General features: G+C 42.7%; 1 protein-coding gene across 1 annotated transcript in view; it reads left to right on the forward strand.

The window, feature by feature from the left end:
- Positions 1-21,715, forward strand: part of nmnat2 (nicotinamide nucleotide adenylyltransferase 2) — a 416,424-nt gene that overhangs the window by 210,028 nt on the left and 184,681 nt on the right. Inside the window, exon 5 of the mRNA XM_072274710.1 lies at positions 18,542-18,665. Within this exon, the coding sequence (XP_072130811.1) occupies positions 18,542-18,665 (124 nt within the window). The remainder of the gene's footprint in view (positions 1-18,541; positions 18,666-21,715) is intronic.

The raw sequence follows: 21,715 nt of genomic DNA on the forward strand, positions 1-21,715 counted from the left end.
AATCTCAGGGTCATATGTGGTTACATGTAGGTACTCTGATAATAAATTTTACTTAGAACTTTGGACTAGGTCATCTCTGTAGCCAACAACATTGGCTATTGTCTGGTCCTCTAGAACCTCAAGTGTGGCTAGAGAGGGTACAAAGATCTCTGTCAAGCCCTAGCAATATCCTCTCTTGCCTCTCTCAATAGCTCTGCAAGATAGATTCCTTCAAGCCCTGTAGAGCCACCTTAATGCTTTAATGAGCCCCAACACCTCCTTCTTGATATCAGCGTACCCTAGAATATCAGCATACCCTTTCCTGCTCTCTATATTCTCCATGTAATTCTCCTTGGTGAAAACTAATTAAGTACTTAATTAGTATCCTGCCTATTTCCTGTGGCTCCTGGCATAAATTCCTTCCTTTGTCCTTGAGTGGTCCTACCCTCTCCTTAATTGCCCCTTTGTTTGAATATGTGTAAAATAATACCTTGGGATTCCCTAAATCCCACTTGCCAAGGGCATTTCATGGAAATGTTTAGCCCTTCTGATTCTTTTAAATTCTCTCTTGCTTCCTTTAAGGCCTTCCTCAAAAGCCTTGTCTAATTTCAGTTTCTTAAACATTACATAAACTTCTTTGTCTTTTGAAACTAAATTTACATTTCTTGCTATCCAAAGTTCTTGAACCTTGCTATCTTGTCTTTCTTTCTCAGAGGAACACACAGGTCGTGAATTCTAACCAGCTGCCTTTAAGTGACATGTTAATATGGACTTGCCTAATAATAACCACTCCTAATCTATTCTCCCCAGTGCTTGTCTAATGTTGTAATAAGCCTTTCTCCAATTTTGCACTTTCTCCCTAAGTCTAGTCTTATCTTTATCCATAAATATCTAATGACTTACAGTATTGTGCAAGGTCTTAGATAAATATAGATAGATATGTATGTGTGTGTGCCTTAGACAGTACTATATTTGTCAATTGGAGCAGAGAGCGACTTTGTAAATCTGGCAGGAGCAGAAGATGTTGGGAATGGCGAGGGTGGAGCGCCACGGGAGGAGTGTGGGACGGGTGACAGAGGAGTGTCAGGGGTGGGGGGTGGTGCGGGTGCAGAGACACCTGGCCCTGACACACTAGACAAAGTCATTTGATTCCAAACAATTGGTTTATTGATCATTACAGAATGTCTCTCTGGTGCCTCCCACTCTTTTCCTCTCCCTTCCCCTATACCCAAACATTATTCCCTCTCCCTGCCCCCTTCTTACTCTCAGACCACAACAGAGACCCACAACAGAATCAGGTTTATCATCATTCACATGTGTTATGATTTTTTGCAGCAGCAGCAGTGCAGAGCAATACATAACATTACTACAGTACTGTGCAAAAGTCTTAGGCACCCTAGCTATAAGATATGTGCCTAAGACTTTTGTACAATACTCTACCATTATCACAGTTTCGAAAATGCTCTCCCATTGAAACTCTGATCATCTGACAAGGCTTACGTGCCAAGATAAGTTCCAGAATGACCCCTTTTTGTGGATGCATTATCTTCAGACATCCCACCTCTCCCAGAAGTTCCGGGAGTCTCCTGCATATTGATAGCGGCTCCCTGATCCCTGCAAATTATATGCAATATCCCGGAAATCGATTTTTTTGAGAGCGAGCAAGCGGTGGGGGGGGGAGGAGAGAGAGAGAGCAAGAGAGAGTATGCGAGAGTGAGAGAGAGAAGCTAGAGAAAGCGCGAGAGAGCGTGAGAGTGCGCACGATAGAGAGAGAGAGAGAGAGAGAGAAAGAAAGAGCACCATGGCAGAGTGGTCCAAAAAAAGAAAATATAAAGCATACATCACCCCAGGCTACACTGAAGTGTACCCCTGCCTAATAGCGGTTAAAAATAATGACAGTGTTGCTCGTTGCACTGTTTGTAACAGTGACTTTTCTATTGCCCATGGTGGGTTAAGACTGTAAAAGACATGTTGAGGTGAGTTTAACAGGTGTCATTCATTCATTAGCATATCTAACATTATTTAAACTAGCTGGCTAGCTGCTAAGGAGCCATTGCAGACATCCCACCTGTCCTGCAAGTTCCGGGAGTCTCCTGCAAATTGATGGTGCTACCTCCCTGAAATGAGTTTTTGCAGGTGGGATGTCTGTATCTACATACCATGTCAAGAAACCCTCCTAGATGTATCTAACAAATTCTACCTCATCTGAGGAATCAAACAATTCCATTTTCATTGCATTGCTCCAAAGTAGACCATTCAGCCCATCGAATTCATGTAGAGTCTCAGATCGATTTAGTCAACCCCATTCTCCCTGGAAGCAATTTTCTCTCACGTGTCCTGATTCACTTGCTACCCACCTACAGAGCACGTGGTTAACTTACAGCGACCCATTAACCTCTCAATCAGAACATCTTAAGGGTACAGGAGGAAAGTGGAGCATCTGGAGAAAATCCACATGCCTGCAAGAAGAAAGTGGAGGATACAGGGAAGTGATGCTGAAATAAAATCTTATTAATTGGTGGTTCTAACACAGTATTTTAAATTACAACATAAAACATAATTTGTAGTGGTTGTAATTTTTGCTCAAAACTTCATGATCCTTTGTGCCAGTTTGGTTGATGTTTTTGTATTTCTGTATTTATGCTCTATTTTTGGCTGGTGCAGCCGTAACGAAACTCAATTTCCCTCGGGATCAATAAAGTATGTCTATGTCTATGTCTATTTGCCTATGCTTTCTATTTATTGAACAGAGAGCTTTAGTCACAAGTATAAGCTGTTAGTTGGTTCTTTATTTTATGGGTGCAAATTATAAAATCCAAATCATATTTTATCTACAACTTCTTGCAACCTGTCCGGTTCGTTACTCCTTAAGTGGCCACCCTTCTGATCAGGACTGTAATTTTTTTGAGATACTTAACTGTGTAACTCAGACAGAGTTGTCTATTGAATTGTGTTTCCTTTATCAGACTATAATATTACAATGCCGTACATGTAAACTATTAACTGTATCAAACTCTGGGATTTGGATTATTGTCTGTCATATTAGTGAGTATATAGGAAAGCATCTGGAATGACGTTTTACATGGTATTGCTGCTGAGAGAATTTTAATGACCACTGAATAAACACAATATTATTTGACTCCTATTAAAGATCAATCTAACAGTCCTGAAAGGCTTTGCTGCAGATGCTCAAAACAAATAAACCAAATCCAGTGGAGCCAGGAGGAGCATTAATGCTCACCCACCTTCGAAAAATGACATCCTGTTGTCCCACTAGTCAAATGTGTAACCTGCTTTGTTTTCTCCTCCTCCCCCTGAGATGCTCTCTCTAACTCCATGAACTTCCCTGGGCTGGATGACCTTTGCAATGCTACTATCTGAATCTTTGTCTCTCTGACTGGAAGATGCTCCAAAACTCAAACGACATTTAAGCCTTAACCTGCTTTCAGTGTCCTGAGGGGAGCTGACTTTGAATCATGAAGTCCTGAGCAGATCATTTAGCCCTTGGGAATCTGATGTGCATTTAATGAGGTTCTGAGTGACCTGTGAGCTGGCTGCATATACCTGTCTTTGCCCTTTTTACTTTTGATTAACTATCTTGGATTCAGAGTTACCAAATGACCCGGGATCTGCTGTCTTTTGAAACTTGATCTTTGGCATTCTGCTTTGAGGTGGAATGAGTTAAAATGTCATTGCTTTCTGCTTCCTAAAATTGTGCAGTGATTCTTTCCAAAGCCTGACAATGATCCTTTCAGTTCTGATGAACCATCTCATCTCCAGGGAAACCATCTGCACTGTGCTGAACTGTACAACCATTGTGAAGCACAGTGAAATGCTGTAATGTCCCCATTGCGAACTTGCATAAGATAATGGTTAACCTTCCTGTAGCTGGGACTTTATCATACTTTTGAATACATACCCTCAGTTTTCTGATTAGGCATAAACCCAAGTGGAAAATGTACATTGCATGATTCATGCTTGCCGTGCTTAATGAGTAATGACTCTGTAAACATCTCTGGGGCCAGTATCCTTTTTCTCATTTGGATAAACTGCAGATATTATAAATCCCACTAATCATGTTTGCCTTTTAAGGAGAGGAAGGAGGCAAATAACATGCTGTAGAGTTTTATAGTTCATTGCAACTGAGTGAATCAGCATCTCTGTTGTTTCTGCTTCAGCTATAAAATTTATTGCTCTAAAAAATCTAAGGCTTTAGAATCATAGAATCGAGGAAAGTTTCTGTTGCAGGAGGCCATTTAGTCCATCATATTCATGTTGTAAAAGAGCTATCCAGTTCCATCTCACTATGCAGTACTGAGCCTGCAGTCTTGTAGGTCACGGGTACTTTGTAAATGTAACAAGGGTTTCTGCACTCTCACTTGTCCAGATCCCTACCTCTCTGCCTAATTCTTCCACACTTTTCTTAAAGTTTAGGCATTCCAGATTTTCATTCCCTTTACTAAATAAAATGGGTCCTTTCTATTTACCCTATTCAGGACACTTCAGGGCAGAAAGCTACCTCTTCAGACTATCTGATGGGTAGGCGATAAATTATTCTGTGGAGTAAAAAAAAATCTGTTCAGACCCTTTATGTGGTCAAGCCAGTCCATGCCATCCCCAACACCATACATAGCAACAATAAAACTAAGTAATCTTATCAAGTCAAGTAAGCAGAAAGGAACCATCTACAACTTACATATTCATTTGCAACTCACTGGAAGGCCTTACAATTTTATCCATCATCTATTCTTTATCTGTGTATGGAATTATAGATTTCACCAGATGCAGAGTGGCTGCCAGCTGCTGTGATGATTCAATCCTATTCTATACTGGGACTTGCTAGCACGAAACTATGGGCTGATCATCTGATGTGGATCGGTAGCTATGGGAATCACTGATCAGAGAGCAGCCATTTTGGCATTGACGTGACATCTTAATCTGTGCACAAGTGGAACAGGCACTGACTAAGTCATGGATATCTTGAATGTTGCAGCACTGGGGCAGTAGTCAAGCATCACCTTAGCTCTGAGAATGCTTAGTCTGTTTCATTTGTCCAGAGAGATCCTGCAGAGGTCTTATTGGGGAGTGCATTTATGGGAGCTGCGATGGAACTGAAGTTTCAGATGAAGCAGTGATAAAGGTTTGCAAACCCAGTGAAGCCCTTCACCTGTTTGACCGTAGATGGTTTGGGCCATCCTGTGATTGCCTGAACTTTACATGTGTCCATTTGAAGACTGGAAGGGTTGAGGAATGACACCTGCTCTTTGTGAAACCCAAACTTCTCTGGCTTGGCATAAAGGTTGTTCTCGAGGAGCTGCCCGAGAACCCTCTGGACATGCTGGATGAGCTTCTGGCGAGAGTTGGAATAGAAAGTGTTTAGTTCCAATACACAAAAACAAACTGATTCAAAGTGTCCCAGAGCAGATTGTTGACCAGGGTCTGAAAAACAGCAGGATGTTGGCCAGACCAAATGGCATCACGAGGTACTCCTACTGGCCGGTGGAGGTGTTGAATGTGGTCTTCCACTTATCCCCTTCTCAGATGCGAACCATGTTGTAAGTGGTGCACAGATCTGTCTTAGAGAATATGCTGTAGTTTCTGCATGGAGATGTTCAAGTGCAGAGGCAAGCAGGGGTAAAGAGCAGTGGTTTCTCACCATGATGTAGCTGAGGGGCTGATAATAGTTAAATAGTTCAATGGTTCAATTGATGTAGGGATAATCAATGTAGGGAAGGAGGCTTCTTCTTGACAAAATGAAAGCCTGCCCCTGCTGGTGAGGGAACTGGACAAGAAAGCTAATGCCTTCTTGATGTATTGTTCCATGGCCACTGTTTGAGGATGATAGAACCTGGCAGGAGGTCAATGATGCAGTCTTATGCCAGTGTTGAGGTAGGGAGCTACCATTCTCCTTACTGAAGACCTCAAGAAGGTCAGCATATTGAGCTGGCACACCAGACAGGTCCACACTAGCTGTTGGCTCTGGAGGGAATGCACTGACAGAGGCCTGAGCTGGACCGGTACAGGTAAACAGGCATGCCAGTCCTCACTCTTGGAGCTCCTTTGGGGACCAAGTGATCCATGGGGTTTGTCAAGATATCCGAGGAAGGCCAGGCACCAGCGGCAGTTCAGATCAATCAATAAGATAGAAGGAGAGAAGGAGAGCTGTTCCCTATGGTTGCCTTCTAGCACAAGCTGGAGGAGTATTGTGGGAAGGTAGATCCTGCCAGAGCCCAGAGGCCCACCATCCAGAGCCTTGACATAAATATTCTCTCTCAATTGTTGAGTGGGAGCTCCCCATCTTTGAGCCTGACAGATATCCATGAGGTTCCCAGCAGCCCCAGAGTCAATAATACCTGAAGCTCATTGCTCTGGGTGTCCCATGACAGGGAAGCTGGGAGCACTACTTAATTAGAGGAAGGTGCTTGCAGAGAGAATTGACCTGTAAGAATTTCCCTTCTTGCTGATCGATATCCTCTTTTACTAGGCACTTGGGAAGTGTCCTGGACAGCCACAGTGGAGGCAGCAACCTGTTCTCTTAACACAGATCTCATTCCTCCTGAGATAGGTGCAGGCCCCCCACCTGCATGGGCTCTCCATGGTCTGTGTACTGGGTAACAAGGGGGAGGGTGAAGAAATGCGATGATCTAAAGAGTAGGAGGCTTGGGCATTCACCTTCTGTGCCACTCAGCTGCCCAACTGTCTGTTCGAATGGCCAGATTTATTAGTTCATCTAGGCTGTCCTGTTCATCATGCACTGTGATCACATGCCAGACCCCTCTGCTTAGCCCATGCTAGAAACTAGTGATGATGGATCTCTCACTCTACCCCGTCTCAGCAACAAGAGTGCGGAAATTTACTGCATAGTCCCTCACTGTCCCTCTCCCTTGCTACAAGTCTAGTAGTTGATGGACAGCCTCCTGACCCTGTACTAGAAGATCAAACACTCTCCTGAATTTAACTACAAATTGCTGGAAAGACTGTGCTGCAGGGAAATCTTGTTCTTGTAGGGCTTTGAACAGGCTGAGTGGGCGTCTGTCTATGAGATTCACCATGTAAGCCAGTTAATGTGCATTATCATTGAACTGACCTGGCTGGGCTTGGAAAGTCAGCTTACACTGGGTAGTAAGTTCCCGCAGCCACTGGGGACATTGTAGTATCTGTCTAGTGGAGGAATGCTTGGTTCAGGTCCAGAAGTAGCTAAGGAAATCGGAGCATTGATGTTGATGTTGATGAGACTGATGTTGATGATGACTGATGTTGATGAGACTGATGTTGATGATGACTGATGTTGATGAGACTGCCGCAGAGGAGGATGTGAGAGGTGTCAGTGCTGGAAGTGAGACAGTTCGGGCAGAGAGCTGCTGAACAGCAGTAATGAGAGTAGTAATGGCTGCCACCTGAGTCTGGCTGTTTGTAGTGAGTTGCTGAACTCACTTTGGACAGCCAGGTGTCACTATGAGTGCTGACAACTGTTCTTCCTGCTTTGACAATGCTTGCTGCTCTGAGAGTTGATGTTGCAGTGTGTGAGCCATCTCTGCCAACCTAGCTCCACTGATTTTAACTTCTCCTCCACATGACCAATGAAATTTGGTTTTGACTGGGCTTGACACTCTGAGAGTAGTTGTCGTACTGCCTGAGCCACTTCTGTCAACCCTGCCTCCACCGACTTTAGCTTCTTTTGTACCTGACCAACAACATTCAGGGCCAATTTCCGCTGTTCTTTTTGTGTCCATTTTTGTGGTCATGTCTTGCTGGTGCAAGCTTGGTGATACCCCAAATGCAGAGGGAGAGCTGTGGACTCAGAGTGACTCACAGTTATAATTAGAATTGTACAGAACAAAAGAAAATATTAAACACTAGGCCAACGAGGCCACTAACTAAAAAAACTCTCAAATTAACTAAAAATTCACATCGTCTTCACTGTTCAAAAACAGTAATCATGAACTGAGTTTATACATCTCCTTAAAAGTGTCTGTCTAAAGTGCTAGTCTTCTTTCCCGAGATGCAGGGAGCGTGACATTGCCATGCTTTGGTCAAGACCAGACAAGTCTGAAACAAAAGGAAAGGAGTTAAATACTGTACATTTAAGAAGAAACTCTAATTGGCTGGACTGTGCATTATCACATGCATGATTGCTGTCTTCCAGCTGCGGCCTGCGAGGGCACACTGACTCTGAGGCAGAGTCAGTGGTTGTGATGCAAATATGGTCTGAAGAATGCCTTATAAAGCTTCAGCATTTCATACTTGCTTTTATATTCCAGACCTCTCAAATGAATACTAATATTGCATTTGCCTTCCATACTATCAACAGAACCTGCAGGTTAGCCTTTAGAGAATCCGACACTATGACTACCAAGTCACTTTCCACTTCCAGCTCCTGAATTCACACCCCATTCAGAAAGTAGTCTATGCCTTTAATCCTCCTACCAAAGTGCACAGCCATAAGCCACTTCTTTGCCCATTTTCCGACTCTGGCCAAGACCTTCTCCAAACTCCCTGCTTCCTCAGCAGTACCTGTCCTTCAGTCTATCTTTGTATCATTCATAAACGTGGCCACAATGCCATCAATTCCATCATCTAGATCATTGACATACGTATAACATGACAAGTAGTGGACCCAATGCTTTTCCGATGGAACACAACTGGCAGCCAATCAGAAAAGACTCCCTTTATTACCACTGTTTGCCTTCCGCTATCAGCCAATCTTCTGCCCACGCTGCCACCTTTCCTGTAATACCCTGGGTTCCTATCTTGGTTAGCAGCCTTATGTGTGGCACCTTGTCAAAGGCCTTCTGAAAATTCAGGTTAAGTAACATCCACTGACTCTTCTTTGTCTATCCTAGCGGTCCCCAAACACCAGGCCGCGGACCGGTACCGGGCCGCAAAGCATGCGCCACTGGTCCGTGAGGAAACTATATAATTTGGCGATAGGAGTCAGCTGCACCTTCCCTCATTCCTTGTCACGCCCACTGTTGAGCCATTACGCATGCGAGGTCATTACCCGCGCATCTTCCATGTCAGCGCGGGAAGGAGATCAACTCCTCGAGCTTGCAAATGACGGCAGGCTGAAAAGTATGTTTGGCATAACATCTCTGCTGGCATTCTGGACCTCAAAGACAAGGCTAAATATCCTGAGATAGCCACGAAAGCACTGAAAACGTTGCTTCCATTTCCAACATATTTCTGCAATGAATGCAACGAAAACCAAATTGTGGAATAGACTGGACATAAGGAACCCGGTTCGAGTATCGCTGTCTCCCATCACCCTTCGATGGGACCATCTTGTTTCAGGGAAACAAGCATTCAGCCCAGGGCTCCCACTGATTCAGCGACATTGGTGTGTTGCAATGATTTTATATGTTCATACGGGGAAAATATGCGCTGTGTGTTTCATAGCCAAACGTTACTTAAAATCTCATGACGCAATTGACTTACTTATATAACCATATAACAATTACAACACAGAAACAGGCCACCTCTGCCCTTCTAGTCCATGCCGAAAGCTACTCTCACCTAGTCCCACCGACCTGCACTCAGCCCATACCCCTCCATTCCTTTCCTGTCCATATACCTATCCAACTTTTCTTTAAATAATACGAACCTGCCTCTACCACTTCTACTGGAAGTTCGTTCAACACTTACTTAAAGCTGCCCTGTCCTGCCCTGCCCTGACTTATCACTATATTCATGTGAGGAAAATATGCGCTGTGTGTTTAATATTAAATTCGTTAGATAAACCCTTTTAGAAACTAAATTCAGTGTATTAGCCACTTATCACCTATATTCCGGTCGTGATTAACACCCCCCCCCCAACAGAATCGCCAAAAACGAATTGTAGAAAAAATCGGTGCGTACACGCATGCGCACCACGCAAGGCTTCATGGTCATTGTAGTCTCTCGGTGTAAACAACATATTTGGCTCTACTCTTGTCCATTGGCAACCCTACACCCCCCCCCCCCCCCCCCCCGGGTTGGATGGTCCACAAGAATATTGTCAATATGAAACCGGTCCACAGTGCAAAAAAGGGTGGGGACCCCCGGTCTATCCCATCAGTTATTTCTTCAAAGAATTTAAACAGGTTTGTCAGGCAAGATTCCCCTGAAGGAAATCATGCTGACTTCTGCCTATTTGATCATATGCCTCCAAGTACTGTGCCTCGAAACACCATCCTTAATAATGGCCTCCAATATCTTGCTCACCACTTAAGTCAGGCTAGCTGACCTCTAATTTCCTGTCTTTTGCCTCCCTCCCTTTTTAAAGAGTGGGTGGTAGCGAGCGAACAGGAGAAAGCAAAAAAATGCAATCATGACTGTTTCAAGATTGTCTTCTTCAAGATATTTGATCCACATCCCAAAGCATGTTTTTAGACCTTTATGAGAAAATAGCATGAGCAGTGAGTGCCCACACACCTGAATGTCACATGCAAAATCCTTTTATTGCATTTGAGATTCATTGAAGGTATAGATCCATGGTTTGCTCAAGCCTGTTTGGCCATTGGTTAATGCAGATCATGCTTGACTGCTCCACTTTCAAGAAATCCAAGGCAGTTAAGTAGTTTACTTAGTGTTCTCTCTCATCAACACTTCCTCTCCTCTGCTAGACTGGACAGATGATGTGTCTAATCCATTTGCAAAACACTCCACCAACCACTTAACTCTGTCTAGACAATGCTCACTGTTCCCTAGGCCATTGATCGTAGCATCATATTGCATGAATGCTGGCCCTTTGGCCTATCATGCTGAGCCAGCTATCAAGTACCTCTGTATACTGATCCCATTTTACAGCACCTGTCCCATTATCTGCTATGTCCTGAGGTTTCAGAAGCTCAACCATATATGTCTTAAGTGTGAGAATACCTTCCTCCACTACCCGCTTCGGTGGTACATTCCAGATTTCAACCACCTCTTGCCCCTCTTCCAACACCAATGCACCTCCCCTTCACTCCAGGCCTTTTCCTCCTATGGTTTTTCTTAAAACACTCCCAACTCATGATCTGCAGCCTGCTTCATTTCCCCCATACAACTCCATAAACTTTGGACCTCAATCTTTGGAATTCCGCTGCCATCGATGTATTTGGGCTACTATGCGCAACGTCATTAACTCTTGGCATTGACTATTGAAGACTTCTTGGACTGTTCTGCTTTAAAATACTTCCAGGCCTTGGGAAACCAAGGGAGTGTAAGCAACACACACAAAATGCTGGAGGAACCAAGCAGGCCAGGTAGATACTGTGGAAAAAGAGCACAGTCAACACATCAGGCTGAGACCCTTCGGAAGGACTGAGGAGTGTGATGTGTTGAATCCACAGATGAATGTCTATCCTACTTATACATAAGTGGAATGAAGAGCACTTTTCCATCTGAACACCCTAGCCCAACTCTGCCCTGCCCCTGTCATCAGTCTGCTCATCAACTGTCTAATACTTACCACCAACCTCCATTGTTTGTTCTCTGCCCCTGCTCCCCAGTCTACTCCCAACATGATGATAATGTGGTAAATTGGATCAGGACATTTGTGGATGATACCAAGGTTTGGGGTACAGTGAACAGTGAAGAAGACAATCAAAGCTTGCAGTGGAATCTGGACTAACTGGGAAAAAGGGGCTGAAAATGGCAGGTGGAATTTAATGCAGACAAGTGTGACAAGTTGCACTTTGGAAGACAAATCGGGAAAAGACTTAATGGTGAGTGGTAGGGCACTGTGGAGAGTAACAGAGGGATCTATGAATACCATAAGGGTTATGAGCATAGGAGACACAGGAGCAGAGTTGGGCCAATCAACCCATTGAATCTCTTCTGCCATTTGATCTGGCGGATCCATTTCTCTCTCAACCCCATTTTCCTGCCTTCTCCCTGTAACCTTTCACACCCTGACTTACCAAGAATCTATGAACCTCCATCTTAAATACACTCAATGATCTGGCCTCCATAGCTGCCAGTGGCAATGAATTCCACAGATTCACCACCCTCTGGCTAATCAAGAACCATCCTCAGCCCTATCACTCTGGCTCCCATCCACTTGCCAAATTAGTTTAAACCCTCCCCAATAGTTCTAGCAAACTTGCCTGCAAGGATATTGGTTCCCCTTGGGTTCAGGTGAAATCTGTCCCCTTTGTTTAGGACATACCTTCCCAGAAAGGATTCCAATGAAACACTGTCCCCTGCACCAGGATAAAATGGATAATTTATATCCACAATTCCTTGAAAGTGGTATCACAGGTAGATAGGGTCATAAAGAGAACTTATGGGACATTGGCCTTCATTAATCAAAGTATTGAGTACAGGAGTTCGGATGTTATATTGATGTTGTATAAGGTGTTGGTGAGGCCTAATTTGGAGTATTGTGTGCAGTTCAGGTCACCCACCAACAGGAAAGATATCACTAAGATTGAAAGAGTGCGGAGAAAATTTACAAGGATGTTGCCAGACCTTGAGGGCCTGAGTTATAGAGAAAGATTGAATAGATTGGGACTTTATTCTCTTCTAGAGCATAGGAGAATGAGGGGAGAGTTGATAGAGGTATACAAAATTATGAAGGGTATAGATGGGGTAAATGCAAGCAAATTTTTTGCACAGAGGTTGGCTGAAACTAGAACAAGAAGTGATGGTTTAAGGGTGAATGTTGACATGTTTAAAGAGAACATGAGGGGGTACTTCTTCACCTAGAGGGTGATTGAAGTGTGGAATGAACTGCCAGTGGAAGTTGTGGATGTGGGTTCAATTTCAACATATATGAGGAATTTGGATAGGTACAGAGAGGGTCGAGTGCAGGTAGATGCAGCTAGGCAGAATAATAGTTAGACATTGTCTGGATGAGCTGAAGGTCCTGTATTCTGTAGTTTTCTATGAGTATGACTCTATGGCCAATAATCCCTCTTTTCTATCCCATCCAACTACAGAACTTATTGGAGACCCCACTGCCCTTGGATTTTTCCACCCCTGGCCACCAGCTCTCTTCCGCAACAATTCTCACTCAGCCCCTCCAGTGCATTCACTTCTCAGACAGAATTTAGTCTTGTGAATTGGGCATCCAACTTGAATGTCCACCAACATGTCAATCAGGCAGTCAGGAAGCCAGCAGTAAAAAATAAAAACAGGGTATTAAAATGATAACACCTCTAACTATTACCCCCTTCACAATAATCACTCTAAATACTTCAAGCCATATTTTATAATATTTACTTCATAAATTCATGCTGGTATTTATGCGCATTTTATTGCATATCCGTACCTCTAACTTTAAACCTGAACCCGAGAGGAACCAATATCCCTTCATGATCTGTTGGGGAGAGTGATGAGAACCAGAGTGAAAGGGCTGAAGATGATATACAAGTAGATGCAGTGTGTAATGAGACTATGGAAAAGGAGACAGATGGTAGGGCAAAATTTCAGTCACTGGAATGAGTCGAAGTGAAACTGAAAAGTCTGAAGTAAGCTGAACCTGATGGACAACATCAGTCTGAAAGAAGTAGCTGAAGAGATTGTGGCGGCATTAGTAATAATTTTTCAAGAATCACTAGAATCTGTAATGGTCCTGGAGGATTGCAACTATCACTCCGCTCTTTAAGAAGGGAGCAAGGAAATTATAGGCCACTTAGCCAGACTTCAGTGGTTGGGAAGATATTGTTCATTATTAAGGATGAAGTTTCAGGGTAGTTGGAAGCATGTGATAAAATAGGCCAAAGTTTACATGGTTCCTTTAACGGAAATATTGCCTGACAGATCTGTTGGAATTAATTGAAGAAGTAACAAGCAAGATAGACAAAGGAGAGTCAGTGGATGTTGTTTACCTGGATTTTCAGAAGTCCTTTCACAAGGTGTCGCACATGGGGCTGCTTAATAAGATAAGAGTCCTTTGTATTATAGGAAAGATTCTACTATGGATAGAAGATTGTCTGACTGCCAAGAAGCAAAGAGTGGGAATAAAGGGGGCCTTTTCTAGTTGGCTGCTGCTGTTGATGGTTTAGAAGAATGAGGAGGTATTTTACTGATACCATATTGAATGGCCTAGATAGAGTAGATGTGGAGAGGATATTTCCTATAGTGGATAAGTCTAGGACCAGAGGGCACAGCCTTAGAATAGAGGGACACCCATTTAGAACAGAGGTGAGGAGAATTTTTTTTAACTGTGGGTAGTGAATCCGTGGATTTTATTGCCACAGATGGCTGAGGAGGTCAAGTTAATTGAGTATATTTAAAGCGGAGCTTGATAGGTTCTCGATTAGTTAGGCGTCAAAGAATATAGGACAAAGCTGGAGAATAGGGTTGAGAGGGTTAATAAATCAGCCATGATAAATGGCAGAGCAGACTCAATGGGCTGAATGGCCTTATTCTGCTCCTATATCTAATGGTCTTTTTTAATGTAATCCTATATTCTTTCTAATTATTGAATGTTGTTGTTTTTAGTTGCATGTTGCACCCTGACCAACACATCATAGCAAATTGCTAATGTCTATAAATGTTCAGTATATGGTGAATAAAGCTGATCCTTGATCCGTGATCCTTCTGATTTCCAAGCCCCATACAAGAACTCATCACCGCACCTTCCTCCTATTCCAGTCTAGCACTGTCCTTAATCTTAATTTGAAACCCTGACTTAATGCTCAAACCAGGGTCTTTTTGTGATGATGTTGTCAAAGGGCAGCTTTTGAGCCATCAACCAGACATTGTTTACAGTGTTATCTAGTCCGTTTGCCAAATGGGCCAATCTGAATCTAGCCTGCAAATAAATAGCACGTCTTAGGGAGTTCAGTCACTTCAGCTAAATTTAGCAGAATATGGAAAATGTAATCTGTCTCAGGAAGTCTACCATTATCCAGTCAACTCTGGTCATTTTCACTCATAATAAGGTGTTTCAGTTATGATGAAACGTCTTTGAGGCCCAGGAGTAGGCCATCAGTTTGCTGTTGTAAAAGGGAAACAGTTTGAAATCTACCAGTTGCTCTCACTAATGTTATTGTACTCATAGGCAGACAAGGTCTCAGAAGAGCTTTATTAACTGATCTTATTTGCCATATGAAAGCACTTGAATGAATTTTTTACCTTGTTTATGAAGAGACACCAGTTATTGATTTCTGTTTATTTTTTTCCTTAAAACTTTTACAGTCATCTCTAGATTGAGTTTATGATATGTGCCATGGAGAAATGGGTTGCTGTTTTGAAATTGTCTGCAGAATAAGCAGCCATTCTTCTCTGGATTATGAGCTAAATTAATTTGAATTGTTTTAATGCATAACATTGCATCAAATCCATTGGTAATATTTAATTCTCAGAATAGAATCGTAGGAGTCCATGCTTCAGAAAGCAAAAAGTTTTTTCTTAATTACTCTCTTGTCGGTTTTTCATGTTTGTTGTATATTTATTTGAAGTGAGAAACCTAGTCTAAACATCTCTGGTCCAGAACACCACCACAGGTTGATGGGGTGGTAAGGAAGACAAACAACATGCTTTCCTGTATTAGTCAAGGAATTGAGTTCAAGAGCTGGGAAGTTAAGTTGCAGTTTTATAAAACTTCAGTTAGCTGTTTCTGGAGTATTGCATTCAATTCTTGTCATCGCATTATAGGAAGAATGTCAGGACTTTGGAGAGGGTACAGAAGAGGTTTACCAGGATGCTGCCTGGATAAGTGGGTAGTGTAGAGCAATTTTACAAATAATGAATAACTAAGATCCTGGCACCAACCTTTGTGGCACTCCACTCTTCACTGGCCTCCAACAACCTTCAATCATCCCCCTCTGCTTACTTCATCTGGGCCAGTTTTGAGAGCATCTAACAACTCTTCCTGGATTCCATGGAACTAACCTTTCAGATCAGCCTACCATGCTGGACCTTGTTGATGGCCTTGCTAAAATCCAAATAGACAACACCCTCTGCCTTACCCTCATCTATCTGTTTGGTTAATCCTCAGAAAACTTTAAAAGGTTTGTCAAGCATGACTTCCAGTGCTCAAAGCTATGCTGACTTCTCATCATCCGACCATGTCTATCAAAATGCTGGCAGTAGATCCTGTCCCTTAGAATTCCCTCCAGTTACATCCCCAGTACTTGGGGGCACCATGGTAGTGTAGTGGTTCATGCAAGGCTATCACAGCTCATGGCGTCAGAGTTCAGAGTTCAGTTCTGGCACCGTCTGTTAAAAGTTTGTACGTTCTCTCCGTGACTGCATGGGCTTCCTCCAGATGCTCCAGTTCCCTCCCACAGTCCAAAGACGTATGGGCTAGTAGGTTAATTGGTTGTTGTAAATTGTCCTGTGATCAGGCTGGTAATAAAAAGATGTTTTGCTGAGTGGCACGGCTCATTGGACAGGAAAAGCCTGTTTATCACTGTATCTCTAAATACAATTACTGTAAAATATAATAAAATACTGATATCAGGCTGACTAGCCTATAGTCATAGTAGTCATAGTCATACTTTATTGATCCCAAGGAAAATTGATTTTCGTTACAGTTGCCCCAACCAAGAATAGAGTATAAATATAGCAATATAAAACCATAAATAATTAAATAGTAATATGTAAATTATGCCAGGAAATAAGTCCAGGACCAGCCTATTGGCTCAGGGTGTCTGACCCTCCAAGGGAGGAGTTGTAAAGTTTGATGGCCACAGGCAGGAATAACTTCCTATGATGCTCAGTGTTGCATCTCAGTGGAATGAGTCTCTGGTTGAATGTAGTCCTGTGCCCAACCAGTGCATTATGTAGTGGATGGGAGACATTGTCCAAGATGGCATGCAACTTGGACAGCATCCTCTTTTCAGACACCACCGTCAGAGCATCCCCACAACATCACTGGTCTTACGAATGAGTTTGTTGATTCTGTTGGTGGCTACTACCCTCAGCCTGCTGCCCCAGCACACAACAGCAAACATGATAGCACTGGCCACCACAGACTCGTAGAACATCCTCAGTATCGTCCGACAGATGTTAAAGGACCTCAGTCTCCTCAGGAAATAGAGACGGCTCTGACCCTTCTTGTAGACAGCCTCAATGTTCTTTGACCAGTCCAGTTTATTGTCAATTCGTATCCCCAGGTATTTGTAATTCTCCACCATGTCCACACTGACCCCCTGGGTGGAAACAGGGGTCACCGGTGCCTTAGCCCTCCTCAGGTCCACCACCAGCTCCTTAGTCTTTTTCACATTAAGCTGCAGAATAGTTTCCTGATTTGTCCTTGCTACCCTTCTGAAAGAAAAGAACAACATAAAGGAGGTAGGATTTATACCGTGAATGGTAGGGCTTTGAGGAGTGCCATAGAGGAGAGGGACCTGATATACAGATCCATAATTCCTTGAAACTGGCCACTGAGTACAGGAGTTGAAATTGTACAAGACTTTTGTGAGACCAAATTTAGAATGTTGTGTACAGTTCTGGTTACCTTCCTACAGGAAAGATATCAATAGGAGAAAATTTACAAGGATGTTGCCAGAACTTGAGGACCCAAGTTAAAAGGAAAGGCTAAATAGGATAGGACTTTATTGCCTAGAGTGTAAGAAATGAGGGGAACTTGATAGAGGTGTATAAAATTATGAGGGGAATAGATAGGGTAAATGCATGCAGGTATTTTTCCCTCATGTTGTGCAAGACTAGAACTAGAGGTCATAAGAACAGGATGAAAGGTGAAATATTTAAGCAGAATCTGAAGGGAAACCTCTTCACTCTGAGGGTCATGCAAACATGGAATAAGCTGGCAGTGGAAGTCATATATGCAGGTTCAGTTGTGACATTTAAGAGAAGTTTGAATAGGTACATGGATGAGAGGGTTTTGAGGGATATTGTCCAGGTGCAGGTAAATGGAACTAGGCAGGAGATCAGGTTGGCATGGACCAAGTGGGTAAAAGGGCCTGTTTCTGTGCTTGAGGACGCTATGACTCTGTAACTCTTATTAGTTACGTTCCAGTATTTGGCCACTTCATCGGTGGCTAACCATGAAGTGACCATCAGGAAAACCATGAAGCAAGGGTCTCCACCAATTCCTTCTGGCATTCCACAAAGTCCAAGAGTGGACATGGTCAGATCCCTGGGATGACTGCAGAAGCAGGAAGTGGTGTATTGGGATTGAGGGCAGAGGAATGCAAATTGCTTGTCTACCTGCTTGTAAGCTTTCCAAACTCAATCTGCTTCTTCAGTGAGCGAGGTAACTGATCAAGCTAATAATTTCTTTAACAGTTGTGAGATGTTGCTGGTGAAAAATGGTGCAACGTTTATTAATGTAACAATAGATACTTGGTGCCAACACAACATACAAAGCCTGTACCAGTGGTTTTACAAGGTGTCAAGTAAATGCCATATTTAAGACCATGAGTTGATCTTCTGCAGCCTTTCCTGAGAAATTCTGCTCTTTAGTAATTAAACACCAATTAACAATAGGCATGAAATAAAGGGATTTCACTTTTAAGTAAGGTGCTAATTGGTAATAATAAAGACAAGCCCCTCTGCTCACTGGGTGAGAGCTGTTACTAATTGCTCTGTGCTAAGAAGCTGTTCAGTGCCACTGTGAATCTGCCAGATGTTGATGGCTGACGGAAGCAGTGAGGCTTTAACTGTACTTTTCTAAATTTTCTCCTAGAGAGTGACTGGCTGCATTCTGTCCAATGTAAACTCTCCGGCTACACCTATCATTGGACAGCCACAGAATGGAAGGCGCACCATCTACCAGAACACCACAATCACAAGCAACAAACCCACTGCAGGCAAGTCTCATCTGTGACCTGGTGGATGCGTCATGGGGGAGGGTGGAAAAAACAGAGGGTGGCATATCGAATCTTGATTCAGGGTCAGTGTTTTAGTACACCAAAGAGCTATTTTTGTGTAAAGAAACCAAACCCAAGGATTTGCATTTTAAACCTCATTACTGGTTGGTTGCCTGAATACAACATCTTGTATATTCATTAACCATTGTAGAAATATGATTTCAAATTCTTCCTGTTACAGCTGGGGAACTTAACTTCAGCCTGGTAAATAAAGATGAAATTTAAATATTATCATTATAAATAACAGAGGCTAGATTCTCATAAAATTCCAGCAGGGTGACTCATTCTTTACCTGTTCTGGCTAATATAAGGCTCCAGAGCCAGAACGAAGTAGTTGACTTTCAATTTTCTTCTGAAACGACCCAGAAAGGAAAATTTGGAATGGACTCTTAATGCTGACAGAAGATGCCTGTGTCCTTCCAGGCAATCGGAAAAAAGCTCAAGGTCCCAGTTTGTTTAAAGTTAGCTGTTCTTGGCTAAGAGATGGAGGAATGACAACATTTGGCCACAATGGCCATTTCTTTTCCCCATTCAACATTTACATATAAATTGATGTATGACCCCTTGCTTGAATGCTGGTATCTCCTGGAACATTCCAGGCATGAGGGAGCATCGCCAGAGAGGGAACCATTAGGAAAAAACACTAAGCATGCTATTTGTTTGTTGGATAAGGGTGTCATTGACCAAAGGCACATTTTCGGCTTGTCCCTAGTTCCCCTCCAGTAATTTGTAGTGAGCTGTTTTCCTGAAGCATACTGCTCTTTATTGCTGGGGATCACACTCCAGGATTTATGCAGCAATGATGAAGACGTGATGATACATTTCTAATTCAGGGCAGTGTGTGACTTGGATGGTATTTGAAAGTGGTGTTTTTTTTAAAAGAAAAGTCAGAAAACTGCAAGAGCTGGAAATCTGGAAGAACGAAGCACGAGTAATTCTTTGTTAAGTTATATTGGTCTAATTCCTTGGGCATTCAGATCAAATGCATTCTTCAGTTATACTCTGAGCTGTTTGTCCTTGACCTTCCACATCTGAGTGAAGAAGTTCCCCCTTATGTTCTCGTTAAACATTTCACCCTTCACCCTTAACCCATAACCTACTGTTGTAATCTCACCCAACCTCAGAGGAAAACCCTGCTTGCTTTTACTCAATCTATACCCTCATAAATTTGTATACCTCTATCAAACCTCTCCTCAATCTTCTACATTCTCGGTTATAAAGTCCTAACCTGTTCAAACTTTCCCGAATATTCAGATATTCAAGTCCTGACAACATCCTTGTAAATTTTCTCTGTACTCTTTCAATCTTATTTACATCTTTCTTGTAGGTATGTGAACAAAACTGGACACCACTGGACACCACTCCAAATTAGACCCCACCAACATCTTATACAATTCAGACATCCCAGCTCTCCCAGAAGTTCCGGGAGTCTCCCGCGTATTAATAGCAGCTCCCTGATGCCCGCAAATTATATACAATATCCCAGAAATGAGAGGGAGAGAGAGTGGGAGTGGGAGTGAGTTCGAGAGTGGGAGCAAGAGCGAACATCCTGATTGGTCCCTCTTTGTGCTAAGTAGACCTATCAGTTTTCTCTGTGGGCGGGCTTTACAGTCGACCTCTGTGTCTCCATCAGTTCAGTTTCATGTCCTGCACCGCCATGGCAAAGTGTTTCAAAAAAAGAAAATATAAAACGCACTCCAGCCCAGACTACACTAAAGTGTACCCCTGCCTAATAGGGGTCAAAAATAATGACAGTGTTGCTCACTGCACTGTTTGCAACAGTGACTTTTCTATTGCCCATGGTGGGTTAAGACTGTAAAAGACATGTTGAGGTGAGTTTAACAGGTGTCATTCGTTTATTAGCATAGCTAACGTTATTTAAACTAGCCCAGCTGCTAAGGAGCTATTCTATTGACGTCCTACATGATGACGCTAAACTCCCTGTAGACGTGCTTAAAGTTGTAATAAAATTAAAAAATGACTCCATGATAATATATAAGTACATACTGTATTTTAATGTCACATTTTCTGCATATACCCAGATTACAGATTGGTTTACAGATTAGACAAAATCACTAAACAAAGTATTACATAAGACAATATAATAAGGATACACCTTATTTATGCTTTTATTTCTTTTAGGGACCAGAACATATTAGTGAGGCTATCGCAGGGAAGGCTGCTCAAGTATTTCACAGTTCATTTCAGCAGAGCCACATCACAGTACAAGGAAAGTTTGCAAAAGAAATAGAAAAGCTATTTGCATTAGCATTGAGATTGCCAACAACATACTCAACAAGGAATATATATATATATATATGTGTGTGTGTGTGTGTGTGTGTGTGTGTGTGTGTGTGTGTATATATATGTGTGTGTGTGTATATATATATACACGTACGTAAATAGTTTCAATATGTGTCAAACAAATTGCTGTGTTCTTTCATAATCATATGTCCCATATACATGTGCCCTTGGAGGCCGACGGGGGCGGGGGGGGTGCTACCTCCCTGAAATGGTGGTGCTATCTCCGTGAAATGAGTTTTTGCAGGGTGGGATATCTGCAATTTCAACATAACATCTCAGCTACTGTACTCAATACATTGATTTATGAAGGTCAATGTTCCAAAAGCTCTCTTTGTGTCCCTACCTAACTGTGACACCACTTTCAAGGAATTATGGATAAGTATTCCCAAATCCCTTTGTTCTACCACACTTCTTCAGTGTCTTACCACTCGCCATGTTTTAAATCTACCCTGGTAGGTCCTCCCAAAGTGCAACACCTCACATTTGCATCCATTAAATTCCATCTGCCATTTTATAGCCCATTTCGCCAGCTGGTCCAGATCCTACTGCAAGTTTTGATAGTCTTCCTTGCTGTCTACTAGACCTCCATCTTAGTGCCATCTGCAAATTTGCTGATCCCATTTACCACATTATCATCCAGATTATTGATACAGATGACAAACAACAAGAGACCCAACACTAATCGC

Source organism: Mobula birostris, chromosome 12, assembly GCF_030028105.1.
Source record: "Mobula birostris isolate sMobBir1 chromosome 12, sMobBir1.hap1, whole genome shotgun sequence".
In the NCBI taxonomy this organism is placed as follows: Eukaryota; Metazoa; Chordata; class Chondrichthyes; order Myliobatiformes; family Myliobatidae; genus Mobula; species Mobula birostris.